This window comes from Notamacropus eugenii, chromosome 4 (assembly GCF_028372415.1).
Source record: "Notamacropus eugenii isolate mMacEug1 chromosome 4, mMacEug1.pri_v2, whole genome shotgun sequence".
NCBI lineage: Eukaryota > Metazoa > Chordata > Mammalia > Diprotodontia > Macropodidae > Notamacropus > Notamacropus eugenii.
In genome coordinates this window covers 68,320,705-68,334,133 of record NC_092875.1, presented here as the reverse complement: position 1 = coordinate 68,334,133, position 13,429 = coordinate 68,320,705, and the positions used below count along the sequence as shown (strand labels likewise).

Sequence of the window (13,429 nt, the reverse complement as noted above, 5' to 3'; positions counted from 1 at the left end):
GGGCAAAATAACTTCTAATAATTGCTTTACTTTTCTCTTCATTGGTGGTGAGTTCACTCTTTTCATTTTTGATACTTGTAGTGTGGTTTTCTTTTTTTAAATCAAATTAACCAATGGTTTATCTATCTTACCTGTTTTCCCCCCCAAAAAACAGCTTCTAGTTTTATTTATTAGTTCATTAGTTTTCTTACTTTCAATTTTACTCATCTCTCTTTTTACTCTCATCTCTCATCTCACTGATCTTTATTTATTTAGAAATATAAAATTTCTCCTAAGTACTGCTTTGGCTGCATCCCATAAATTTTGTTATATCATCTAATTGATTTCATTCTATTTAATGAAATTATTTATTGTTTCTGTGATTTGTTCTTGGATCCATTCATTCTTTAGGATTAGATTATTTAGTTTCTAATTAATTTTCAATCTATGTTTCCATGGCCCTTTACTAAATGTTTTTATTATTGCATTGTGATCTGAAATGGATGCATTTAATATTTCTGCTTTTCTGCATTTACTTGTGAGATATGCCCTAATACGCTGTCAGTTTTAGGTGTTACATGCCACTGAAAAGAATATATATTCTTTTCTCTTCCCATTCATTTTTCTCCAGAGGTCTATCCTATCTATCTTTTCTAAAATTCTATTTATCTTGTTAACTTCTTTCCTCTTTATTTTTTGGTCAGATTTGTCTAGTTCTGAGAAGGGAATGTTGAGATCCTCCACTAGTATAGTTTTGTTGTCTATTTCCTCCTGTAACTCGTTTAACTTTTTCTTTAAGAATTTGGATGCATAAATGTTTAGTAGTACTTTGTCTTTCACAATACCAACTTGCTGTTAGCCATCTTTTCCCATCCAGAGAGTTGCTCGGCAAGAAACCCCTTTTTTGTTGCCCTTAGCCTTCCTTGCTCCCCTCAGTTCCATTCTGCACCTTAACATTCCAGACAATATTTTTACAGGACCATATTAATCTTCTTTGGTCTGCTCTTCTGGCTTTGGTGTCTTTAAAAATCAAGTTTGTTATTGAATGTGTTCATACCTGTCTCTTTAGAAAACTCCCCTTTTTCCTCTTTATCAAAATTTTCTCCTTGTATCTTCAGATTCAGTTCTTGAGAGATTCCCCTCTCTCTTATGCTGGCTTCCCTGTTGAAATCTTAGTCCCTGGGATCCTCCTACCTATGCTTTCCATGGACACTTTTGAAATCTCTTCCCCTTCAATCAATAAAATCAATAAATTAATAAACATTTATTAAGCACCCCCATATGTACCTGGAATTGTGCAATGCACTGGGAATATTGAAAGAGGCAAAAGCTAATCCTTGCTCCTGAGGAGTTTACAATATAATAGCAACTGATCTAGAATCCATTTCAGATTCTGTGTAGATTCTCCTTTTCTATCATAAATTCTAAAGTGGAATGATCTACACACACACACACACACACACACACACACACACACACACACACAGTCGTATCATTTTGACTCCAGGAACCATTTTCTCCTTGTTGACAAGGCTCAGATCCAAAATATAATTTGTCTGAATCCTCTATGTTTGAAGTATGAAATTAGCATTACGAAGGTAAGAGAACAAGTATTTATTAAGTATCTACTATGTGGCAAGCATTTTACAAATATCACAACACTCTGAGGTAGGTACTGTTATGATCTCCATCTTACAGTTGAGGGAACTGAGGCAGGTAGAGGTTAAGTGACTTGCCCAGAGTCATTGAACTAGTAAGTGTCTGACTCTGGATTTGAACTCAGGTCTTCTTGAGTTCAGGTACCCACTGGATAACTTAGTTGCCTCAAGTCAAGATTTTATTAGCTCTTCCACTTGTGGCAAAGATAGGGAGAGGAAGGGAGGGAGAAAGAGACAGAGAGAAAGAAAGCAAGCACTAATGCTTTTCTTGATCATTGAAGTCCCCATGATTACCACTGTGCCAGACTTGTGACTTCAAATATTTCCTCTGTCTGTTCACATAGCTCATAGTATACTTTGCTGAGAATGTCTTCCTCTTTTCCTCTGCTGATGGTCACCCAATTGCTGTTTGCCATGTTTATTTCTCCCCTCTGATTCCTCTATTTCTTTCCATGAGTTTGTCTTCTTAATAGGCACTCCCCTTTCTTTACAACCTTTTTCTTTTGAATAAAGTGTATCCCTTCAGAGAGGCAGCTTGGCATTGTGGAGACAGATCTGGCCTTGGAGCTAGGAAAACCTGGGTTCGAGTCTAACCGTTGACACATATTGATTGAGTGACCGTGGACAATGCACTTAATCTCTTAGGGCTCCAGACACCTCCCAGGCCAGGTTGCATTGGTAGAGGGAGTTTTCTCATTTTGGAGTCCCTCATACCAAATAAATCCAGTCCTTCTCCATCTAGAGCCATCTGTCTTAGACCACTGAGTCTTGGCAGTATCCAGGAAGTCATTTGGATCTCCTAGGATCTCAAGTTCAACTTGCTTCAGATATGACTTTGGGCCAAGGCAGAAGACAATGGTACCATCACCTCTTCAGGGCTATGGACAACCATTCTCCCTGAGGATATTAATACTGGTCCTAACTCCTCCTGAGGTCTATTGTAAGGAAAATGCTTTGGTGACTTTAAAAAGAGGAGCTGCTGCCGCCATTAGTTCCTTTATCCATTCTGCCATTTGATTCTATAAACAGTTATTAAATGCCTGTTATTTAGGAGACACTGGGGACATAAGACCCAAAACAACAAACATTTATCGAGCACCTACTCAGAGCAGAGCCCTGTGGGAGATGCAAGAATAAATAAGACACCCATCGCCTGCCCCGCACAGTTCACTGCCTAGTGGCAGCCAGAGCATGGACCCAGATTACTAGCATGCTCAATGACAGGGGCACAGAGAAGCATCCAGGAAGCTCCAAGGAGGGGAAAGATGATTTCCAACTATGAGGGAAGGAGGCTTCATTGACTATCAATTAAGAGAAGTGGGACGAGTTACAAGGGAATAGTCTAATTAAGGTGTGTAAGATTCAGGATGGGAATAAATTGTTAAGAGTTCTTTACTGAGATCCTGGGGTCATAGATGTAGAATTGGGAGGGATCTCAGAGGCACTCCAAGCTGAGCCCTTTATTTTGTAGATGAGGAAACTGAGGCCCAGAGAAGTGAATTGATTTGCCCAAAGTCGTAAAATGGAAGAGCCAAGATACTCTTTTCCGTTTCACCATTTCACCCTAGTATTCCCATGGTTGCATGATACCATCAGTGTGGGCATCCCCTCTAATCTTAACTCCTCCATGCCCTCACATTTGGGGTAATTATTCTCCATCTCCCCAAATAATCCTCCAGAGAGGATAACTCAATGCATAGGAGACCTCTTTGGGTCTTTTGGATACTTCTTGGATACCCATGAGATGTTAAAGCTCCCCATCTGTTATCCTTTGCCTTTACCATATGACTGACCCACCTCCTTTTCTGATCCTATGTGTCTCTGGTATCAGTTCTACCACCTCTCATGTGCAGATCATTGCTGTCGATAGACTGCAATAAGTTCATCCCTACCAGTTCAAGCCTGCCACATTCAACCTATGAGAAGATGAGAAGCTCATTGTCATTCTCTGTACCTCAGTTTTCTCATCTGTAAAATGAATGATCTCTGAGAGCTCTTCCAACTCCATACCCATAATCCTAGGACCTTCTGATATTTCCATTGCTTTGAATCACCTACTGTTCTAATTCTGCAGAGATGCTGTTATACCATGATTCATAGCCTTCAAACATCATGGAAGACTCTCAGTTGGGGTTTTTGTTTTGGGGAGCTCTTTGGGAATCATAGAAAGTACTGATTAGTTTCCCAGGCAGTCAGTAATATTTAGTAAGCCCTTATTATGTGCCAGGTCCTGTACTGAGTTTTGGCAATAGAAAGGCAGAAAACAGATCCTGCCCTTTGTTCATTTTTTTTTCCAGTTGTGTCTGACTCTCCATGACTATATTTGGAGTTTTCTTGGCAGAGATACTGGAATGGTTTGCCATTTCCTTCTCCAGATCATCTTACAGATGAGAAACAGAGGCAAACAAGGTTAAGTGACTTGCCCAAGGTCATTCAGCTAGTGTCTGAGGCCTGATTTAAATTTAGGGAGATGAGTCTTCCCAACTCCATTCTCGATCCAGTGCGCCACCTAGCTGCCCAGTGTGCAAATAACTATGTACAAACAAAAAGGAGACAAGATGAGTTAGAAATAATCAATAAAAAGAAGGTACCAACATTAAAAGGGATCAGAAAAGGCCTCTGGCAGAAGGTGATACCTGAAGGAAGCCAGAAGGCAGCAGCAGGAGGAATATTCCAGATATGGGGGACAGCCAGTGCAAATACTTGGCATAGGGACATGGAGTGTCTTGTGTGAGGAACAGCGGGGAGGCTATTGTCACCGAACCCCAGAGTACATGGGGGAGGACTCTAAGATCTAAGAAGACTGGAAAAGTGGGAAGGGACAGGTTATTAAGGGATTTGAATGCCAGAGGATTTTATATTTTATCCTAGAAGTGATAGGGAGCCATTGAAGTTTATTGAGAGTCATAGGTGACATGGTCACATGTATGTTTTAGGAAGATCACTTTGGCAACTGAGTGGAGGATAGATTAGAGTAGAGACCTGAGGGAGGGAGACCCACCAGTAGGCTAGTGCAGTAGTCCAGGCCTGTGCCAGAATACAAGGAATGTCATGGTTACCTTCCTAGTTTGGGGATTACTGTTTAAGAAGGACTTTGGCATACTGGAGAATGATCAGAGAGCAACCAAGATGATGAAGGTCCATGAGTCCCAAATCACATGAAGATCCATTGAAGGAAGTGGGGATGTTTAGCCTGGAGAAGAGGCATGGGCATTGGGAGGCAGGGCGTGACAAACTATTTTCTAGTCTGTCATGTGGAGGAAGAATTGACTTATTCCATTTGATCAGAGAGGGCAGAACCAGGAGAAGTGAGTAGATACTGAAAGATGCCAGTTAAGACTTGGGAAAGCTTCTTGGTGATTAGAGCTCTCCAAAGGTCTCCATGAAAGAGCATGACAATCATTTGTCAGGTATGTTATAGTGGGGTTTCCTTTGTGTATGGGTTGGCCCACACAGCAATGCTCAGATTCTGTGATTCAGATGGGAGACTTTTGAGTAGTCAGTGGACCTTTGACCACTTTCATTTCTTAATCCTTAGGCCATCTCTTCCAACATATTTTCACCATCTTCTCTTGTACCCACTATCATGTGGAAGTCATGTTAATTAAGGTTAATGCTTGGCGATATGGCTCAGAGGATCTCAGGCTCTTTGTGGCATTTTGCTCTATGTCCTCTATGTTCTCTAAGAATTGTTGGTATGTATGTGACAATTCTTTTCAAGAAAAATCACTGAATGTCCCATGAAATGAGGTTTCTTCTGTTGCCCGTGGACACCTATTGAAACATCTTTGCCCATTCTTTTGTATCAGCCCCTCTGAGCAGAGCCCAGAAGCTGTCTTATCCTTTAGTTGAAACTTCTTTTCAAAACTGGTCCCATTTATATAGGGAATTTCTCTGTTCCTGGGGTTCATTTCCTGTAGCCTATAGTGGGTCAGCCTATCTGTCACTGGACAAGAACTTCACGTTTGGGGAGCCAGGCACTAATTCAAGGTTCATAAATGGGTTCAAAACCATGATTCTTTGCATCTTCTGCCCAACTCCCCCCGTTTCTCTACGCTATGACTGTCTCCACAAAAGTGAAAAGGACCTACACAGGACAGAGACCTAGTTTGTATTTTTCTTTGTTTCATGGGATGCCATGGTCAAAGACTGGTCTAATGGCCTACCTCTTGAGGATGGAAGTAGGCCACTAAGCTAATTTGGTCTTTAGACAACAGGCGTAGTTGGGGGCCGGACTTTGCTAACTTGGTAGACCCTGCCAGACCTTGTAAGTCACTGCTGTGCCGTGAGGAGCCAGAGGAGGCTTGCTGTGAGGAAGAAGGGAGTTTTGTGAAGGCAAAACTGTGTGGAAGAATTTGTTTTCTTTCAAAGTTAGTGTTAATGTTGTCTACTTTGAAATGAAAAGGTCACAGGGTATAGTGAGGTACTGTAGTAGGGGAAGTGGAAAGAGTTCTGGATTTGGAATCAGAGGACCTGAGTTCAAATCACAGCTCTTCCATTTTACTGCCTGTGTGACTTTGGGTAAGTCACTTAACCTCTTGAGCCTCAGTTTCCTCATCTGTAAAATTAGGGAGAGGTAGACTTGAATGAACCTGAAGACTTAGCTCTAAATCTAGGAACTAAGAATTAACAAATCTAGTTTCTCTCCCTGCCTTTACCATTATATGGCCTTGGCCTTTCTCTGGGCCTCAGTTTCCTCATCTATGAAAAAGGCGAACATTGTATTCAATGATTTCTGAACCTGATGAGCTCTGAAAATCTGATTCTGAGAGATGTAGATAGCCCTTAAAGATTGGATTTCAACAGATAGAGATGGCAGGAGAACCTAGGGAAGAAAGAGAACCTTACTGGGTCTTCCCATTTGTTCTTTTTCAGGTGTCGTAGACTTTGAGGAGTACAGCTCAATGGCCCTTCCGGAAGGCAAGTACGTGTGGGGGCCCCTGGAGGCCCTGCCTGGGCCCCCCACCCCCTAGCCCCTTACCCCTGTCCTAGGGTCTGGTCAGACCCCAGAACCCCTGAAACTGGACAGTGGAGGGGAAGGGGGATGTGGCATGGCCGGATAGGTTGGGGTCCTTCCTTTCTCCTTGTCTCCCCCACCCCCGGCATCCAAATTCAGGGAGCTTCCAGATTCCATTGTCCCTTCGCTTGGGGTTCAATGCCCTTGTCCATCCCCTCCCTTCCCTCCCTATTCCCCCCTCCCCAATACACAGGTGGGAGACGCCTCCGAGGCAGTGGTGGGAGCAGGCCCTTCCGAATCCCTGGGCTGAGCCGGAGGGAGCGTGAACATCGGCCATCGTAAGACTTATCTAGCCCTGCAGAGAGCCTTGGTCCCACCTCAGAGTGGTCACCAGGCCTTCTTCCCCTCTTTTGGGTGATCCTGACTTGGAGTGGGCTGGGGATAGTAGATGATCAGAGACCCAAGGATCAGGATTGAGAGAGTTGGGATTCATGGTCCTAGGAGTGGGAATAGAGGAGAAGGGAGTGTCATGGGACTAAGATACCCTTGGGATGGGGAGAGAGTTGGGTTGGGATGGAGGATTAGGGGGTGAGACACAAGGCCCTGAGAGAATAAAGGAGTTGGGAGGAGGATACTGAGCACAGAGGGGCTGAGGGTCTAAGGGAAGGGAGATGAGCAAAGATGGGATTTGAGGAAACTGGAAGTTTGAGGGAACTGGTCTCTAATGGTTTGGGATCTTCCTTTTCCAGGGACTCCCCAGAGGCTGAATCAGTGGTGAGTAGGGGCCATGAGAGTTCTACTCCTCTCAACAAGCCTGAGATCTGTCAGTTCTACTGGATGGGGCCCCAGGCTGAGTACTGAATGAGGATGAAGGCAGAGTGACTCCTACCCCTAGTCAGAGAACACAGCATGCCACAGCTTGACGTAACTGATCTTAAAGACCATTCATTTTTCTCAGGGAGTGGAGGAAGGGAAAGGGAGTTGGTACAGGTAACTGAGACCCAGAGAGACAAAGGGACTTCCCCAAAGTCACACCGTGGGTCAGTGGCAGAGCCTGGAACCAGTCTGTACCTACTGGTCAGCAAGCATTTATTAAGCTCTAAGCCAGGCACCATGCCAAGTGCTAGGGATAAAAAGAAAGGCAAAAAAATTCAGACCTCGCTCTCAAGAAGTAGACATCCTAATGTGGAAGAAAACATGTATTTGTCTAGGGACATGCGGGATCCGTACTATGGAGCATAAGAAGGTTATATAAAGTTCAAGGCATTCACAGCTGCTGCGGTGCCTAAAGGGCCACTGGCAGAAGGTGGAACTTGAGCTGGGTCTTGAAGGAAGTAGGGGAGCCTGGGAGTGAGGAGACAGGGCCTCCCAGGTATGGGGCAGAGCCAGTGCAAAGCCATAGGTGGGAGATGAAGTGTTGGGATTGAGAAGACAGCTCAGCATGGAAGGGGGAAAGGAGAGCCTGGGCTCTTCCAGGAGGGTTGGTGGGTCGGTCTGAGGGGGCATGGAATGGGGCGAGGGGCCTTCTCCTTTCCCAGTGCCTCTGATACACCTGTTCCCCCAGACCTGCCCTGTAGTGGATGAGGAAGGCTTCACCGTCCGGCCGGATGTCAATCAGAACAATATCCTTCCCAGATCCAGGGAAGTGGGGCTTGGGGAGCAGGGCCAAGTTAGAGCCTTGCCGTCCCCCTCACCCCCTAATCAGCCAGCCAGGTGCCCTTACCCTGGGCCTGGCTAAGCTCAGAATTCAGGCCTGGAAAGTGGTGAATGATCACCACCTTGTGGTCAACATGGAGAATGGCAGCCAGGCCACTAGCAGGTGCTGGACCCTGGAGCCAACTGAAGATGAAATAATGGTAATAATGACTAATAATAGATTGGGCTCTGATTTAATTAGCCTAGAGCATTCCCAGGTAAAGACACTCCTTCCGCCAATACAGTTCTGCGACTGATAGATCTGGAGAGTTTTCTAGAGTTGACTTGGAAAGAAAACAGAAGTGATAACAATCAGTAATAAGCAGCGTGGCATAGTGGATCTAGAACCAGGAAGACCTAGGTTCAAGTCCTGTTGATGACACATACTGGCTGGGTGACCCTGGACAAGTCACTGCATTTCTTGGGGCTCCAGGTGAGTGGCAGGGACCGACCTGAATTGGCAAAGGGAAGGAGCTCACCTGGGAGTTCCCTCTGTCAATGAGATCACAGAGGCAGTCTCCATCCCTTATAATAATTAATGATGATGAGGATGACATGCTGTCTACCTTCAGGGAGGCCCTTGGGTGAGAAAAGAAATGTGGGACTACTGGGGTGTAGGGAGAGACATATTTCTAAGGGAACCCCTGGTCCATGGAAGGGAGGGAGGAAGGAAGAAAAGAAGGAAAGGAAAGGAGGAGAAAAAAGATTCGTTACATTCCTACTATGTGTCAAGAACTGGGCTTAGAACTTTACAAAAAGGATCTCATTTGATCTTCCCAATAGCCCTGGAAGATAGGTGCTATCATGATCCCCATTTTACAGGTAAGGAAACTGAGGCAGACAGAAGTAAGGTGACTTGCCCAGGACCACACAGCTAGTAAGTTTCTGGAGCTATATCTGAACTCAAGTCTTCTTGGCTCTTCCCATGATACCACCTAGCTGCTTCTGTGGGGAGAGATAGAGCCTTTGATGTCAGGGGTCCCTCAGAAACATACATGGTATCATAGATTTGGAGCAAGAAGGGGCCTTAAAAGTCATCTAGTCCAAATCCCTCATTTTACAGATGAGGAGACAGGCCCAAGCATCAAGATTAGAACTCAGTCCTCAGATTCCATCTCTATCACCAAAAGAGAAATTATTTCCTATCTGTCCATCTGTTCATCACTGTCTATCATCAAATAGAAATTATTGCTAGACCTTCTGTGGAATTAGAGGCTGTCTCCATTCAAGGCTTGGGCATGATGTGGAGATGCCTGTAGTGGAGGCAGGAGATGGGGGAGGAGGGAGGTCACAGTCTTTTACTTGCCTCCTTGACCCCTGAGCACCAGAGCGGGAGAACCCACGCTTCTGCTCCTCTAGTGACTCTGACTATGACGATGAGGAGGAGCCCCGAAAGTTCTTTGTACAGATCAAACCAGCCCCACCGCCCAGCCAGTCCCGGGACACCGAGGCTGCCGCGGCCCAGCTCAAAGCCACGGCAGGCAGTCTGATCCTGCCACCAGGCCCTGGGGTAAGGAGCTGGGCAGTGGGGGAGACGATGAACAGTGGAAGGTCAAAGGTCATGGTCGTTGTAGCCCAAGGAGAGCAGAGGCCCCATGGGGCAGATAGGTGGGTGGATGTTGGGGGCACCTCCTGACACCCCTGTTCCATTCACAGGGCACCATGAAACGCCATTCCTCCCGTAAGTGCCAGTGGTTGTTGCCAGGCTGGGGGGCGGTGGGAGCAGATGGGCTCAGACCAGGTCCTGGCCCCAGCCTCCTTCTGGAGCGCCTGGCTTCTTTCAGGGACTCCCAGCCCTCTGGGTCCTTGCCCTGGGAGCTCTATAGGATTGAGTGGCTGGACTGAGTGGGAAGGAGGGCCTCTGGGGACTCCAGGTGGGCGGATCTTGTTGGTAATGGGTGGGGGAGTGTGGCAAACTTAAACTGAGATGTGGGGTCTCTTACAGGGGAGCTGTCAGGGAAACCACTGAGGCCTCACTCAGCCTCCAGAGCCATCCGGTGTGTATGCGTGCAGGGGAGGGAAGGGGGTGCAACAAATCAGGGTGCATCTATGTGCTCCCACACCAAGGACCCCTGTCCTGTGCTCCAATATCTTCTCCCCTCGAGCCCTGTGTTTAATCCCTCCCCTCCCCACCACCTGGAGCCAGGATCCAGCTGTAAACTCCACCCCTCCCCCATCTCCAGATGTGCAGAAAAGCCCCAATCAGACGTGCAGCTGTCGAAGGCCCTCTTTGGCCCTCCTCTGGAGTCAACCTTGGAGCCAGAAGACTTTCCAGGTGATGCTGCGGGGAAGGCCACTTAGAGGAGGCCAGGCTGTGCAGCTAGACTCCCATCTCTCTGATCCCCTGCTTTTCCTCTCCCACTACCCTTTTCCAGGCTCTGGCAGCTACGGCCTTACCTCCAGCCCTTCCCCCTTCTCCTCCTCCTCCCCAGAGAATGTGGAGGACTCTGGTCTGGACTCCCCATCGCATCCAGCCCCAGGTCCCTCTCCAGACTCCTGGGTTCCCCGACCAGCTACACCTCAGAGCCCCCCTGTGGCCAGGAGGCCTCTTAGTTCCCCACCAGCCCGGCCCCACACCTGCCCTGCCTGGACTGCGTCAGGGGGACCTCCAGGATCTGAGCCCAACCCTGACCCCTGGGCAAGTGATGGTGAGTCTGACCCCCTCCTCTGTCCCTAGCCCATTCCCAAAGTGTCTATTTCTCCCAAGTTCGGGGGATCTTAGAATCCCAGAGATGGGAGGGCCCCCCCAGGAAGCCCTGATGGGTCTAGACCAACCTCTTTCTCTCTTCAGTCTTCCCAGGAGGTCTAGCCCATGCTCACATACTCCTGGTGATAGAGCCTCTGAAGACAAATCTGCTCAGGGAAACTGAGTCTTCTCCCTTTCCCTTCCTTTCCAAGCTTCCTGGAGGGATGGGGGTGGAATGGATGTGGAAGGGAGGCCGTGGGATGTAGTGGAAAAGACCCTAGCCTTGGACACTGGAGGACAAGGCACTTTGCGCTATCTTGACTCTTGGTATACAACCTAGGATGTCTCCCTTCCCCACTCTGAGCCTCAGTTTCCTGATTTGTAAAACTGAGAACATAATCTTTATACACCCTGAAGGGAGGGAACTATTGTGAGGAAACCACTTTGTAAACTTTGAAGTGTTATTAGAAATTCTAATCACTGTTAATGTGTATCTTATGGATGCTGAGTTCAAATCCTGCCCCATACACTTAGGCTGCGTGACCCTGGGCAAGTCACTCAGCCCCTGTCAGCCCTGTTTTCCTCACGAGGATGGCAGTAACACCTACCACACAAGGTTGTTGAAAGGGTCAAATAATGAGATGTTATAGACACACACACATATGTGTGTGTGTGTGTGTGTGCGTGTACGCACATCTAGGCTTTGCAAGCCATGCCATAGTATACAAATGTGTTATTACTACAGTTACAGCCATTGTTCTCACCCATCTCTCATCCCACAATGCTCTGACCTACTGCCCACTTTGCCCTATGCAGGGGTCCGCGAGGGACAGGCAGTGCTACCCAGAAGAGGCCACTCCAGGAAGACACCTAGTGCCCTCACCCGGAGCAATGGAGACCTGGTAAGGGTAGGCCGGCCCCCTGGGGCCTAGGGCTGGCTGACCTCGGCACATGCTTTACTTCCTGTAGTACATGATGCTTGAAAGTTCTGGGCTGTGCCAGCTGCCAGGGCAGGGAGTGGGGAACCTGGATGGCTAGAATGGAGGGGGGGGCATAGAGGAATGGAAAGAGACTCTAAGGACAGCGTAAGGGGAGGTGGGCACTGGGCACTGCCCATGGGGTGCTCTTACCCCTGCCCACATAGCCTCGAGTAGGGAGTCACACCCCAGCTCCCGGTTCTGGGCCTTTATTTTCCTAATGAAGATGGTCAGATATGACCTCTGACCCACTCCAAGGACCTCCACTTTGCTCCACAGTCTCGTTCCTTGAGCCCTTCCCCGCTGAGTTCCTCCGTCCCTAGCAGCCTCCCGGAGAGGAGCAGTGGCTTTTCCCAGTCAGGCCTCGGTATGTCTTGGGCTCTCGGGGCAGGGGTGGAGGGAGGGCCTGAACTTCCTGTGCAGCGGACAGGGCTTGGGTCCTGAGAGAGAGCACACGGAAGACTGTTGGACTATTGTAACCTCCTTGAGGTCAAGGCCTGTCTTGTATGTCCCCACACTGGCTGACTGACTCAATTTAAACTTAGAAGACCAGGGTTCCCATCCTCAGCTGTGCCCTGGTCAGCCATGTGTCCTTGGGCAGTTAACATCTGCAGGCCTCAATTTTCTTCTCTGGGTAGTAGTCAGAGAGGAGACCTCCTGGGAGGCCTGCCAGCCTTCATGTGGAAAAAGGATTAGCCTTTTTTGTGTGTCCCCTGAGGGCAAAACTGGAGCAGTGCATGGAAGAAGCCCAGGCAGGCAGATTTTGGCTCCAAGTTAGGAAAAACTTGGAAGGATGAGACCTGTTCAGAAGTGGAATGGGTTACCTTAGGTTGGTAGTGAGCTCCCCATCACTGGAGGACTCTAAGGAGAGCCTGGACCACCTGTTGCTAAGGGCATTCCTTTCTGCAGTCCCTCCCTTCTAATTGGGACATTCTGTAATTCTGAGTCCCAGCTTTGCCCCAGACTTGCCTTTCATGAGTTTTTCCCCTCACTGGGCCTCAGTTTCCACATTTGTAAAGTGAGGCCAGATTTGATTATTCCTAAGGATTCTCCCGCCTGTTATTTTATCACCTGGCACAATTCTTTGAGAAGGAGCCCCTGGGGCAAATTATCTCTCATAAAAGAGGCAAGAAAAAGACTTTTCAATGGAGAGAAAAAGGGAGGAGGTGAAAGGAAAATGTGAGGCTTACTGTCACCACATTTGTCTCGAGGAAGGAATAAAATGCACACTCATTTTGGTATGAAAACCTATCTTACACTACAGGAAAGTGGGGGAGAAAGGGATGGGGGGGACAATGATGAAAGGGAGGGCAATGGGAGGAGGGATAATTAGAAGTAAACACTCTTGGGCAGGGACAAGGTCAAAGGAAAGAATGGAAGAAATGAGGGGCAGGATAGGATGGAGGGAAATATAGTTAATCTTACACAACATGACTGTTAAGGAAGTCATTTGCAAAACTACGCGTATGTAGCCTAT

At 47.3% G+C, this 13,429-nt stretch overlaps 1 protein-coding gene across 3 annotated transcripts in view; it reads left to right on the top strand.

Moving 5' to 3' along the window:
• Positions 1 to 13,429, top strand: part of FCHO1 (FCH and mu domain containing endocytic adaptor 1) — a 57,394-nt gene that overhangs the window by 38,231 nt on the left and 5,734 nt on the right. For 2 of the 3 annotated variants that reach the window (XM_072601691.1, XM_072601692.1), the window contains exons 10-20: positions 6,513 to 6,557; positions 6,848 to 6,932; positions 7,344 to 7,368; positions 8,159 to 8,216; positions 9,615 to 9,799; positions 9,946 to 9,970; positions 10,235 to 10,286; positions 10,473 to 10,564; positions 10,665 to 10,937; positions 11,792 to 11,877; positions 12,232 to 12,319. In XM_072601691.1, coding sequence (XP_072457792.1) covers positions 6,513 to 6,557; positions 6,848 to 6,932; positions 7,344 to 7,368; positions 8,159 to 8,216; positions 9,615 to 9,799; positions 9,946 to 9,970; positions 10,235 to 10,286; positions 10,473 to 10,564; positions 10,665 to 10,937; positions 11,792 to 11,877; positions 12,232 to 12,319 — 1,014 coding nt within the window. The remainder of the gene's footprint in view (positions 1 to 6,512; positions 6,558 to 6,847; positions 6,933 to 7,343; positions 7,369 to 8,158; positions 8,217 to 9,614; positions 9,800 to 9,945; positions 9,971 to 10,234; positions 10,287 to 10,472; positions 10,565 to 10,664; positions 10,938 to 11,791; positions 11,878 to 12,231; positions 12,320 to 13,429) is intronic. The other variant, XM_072601693.1, reaches the window with a different exon arrangement.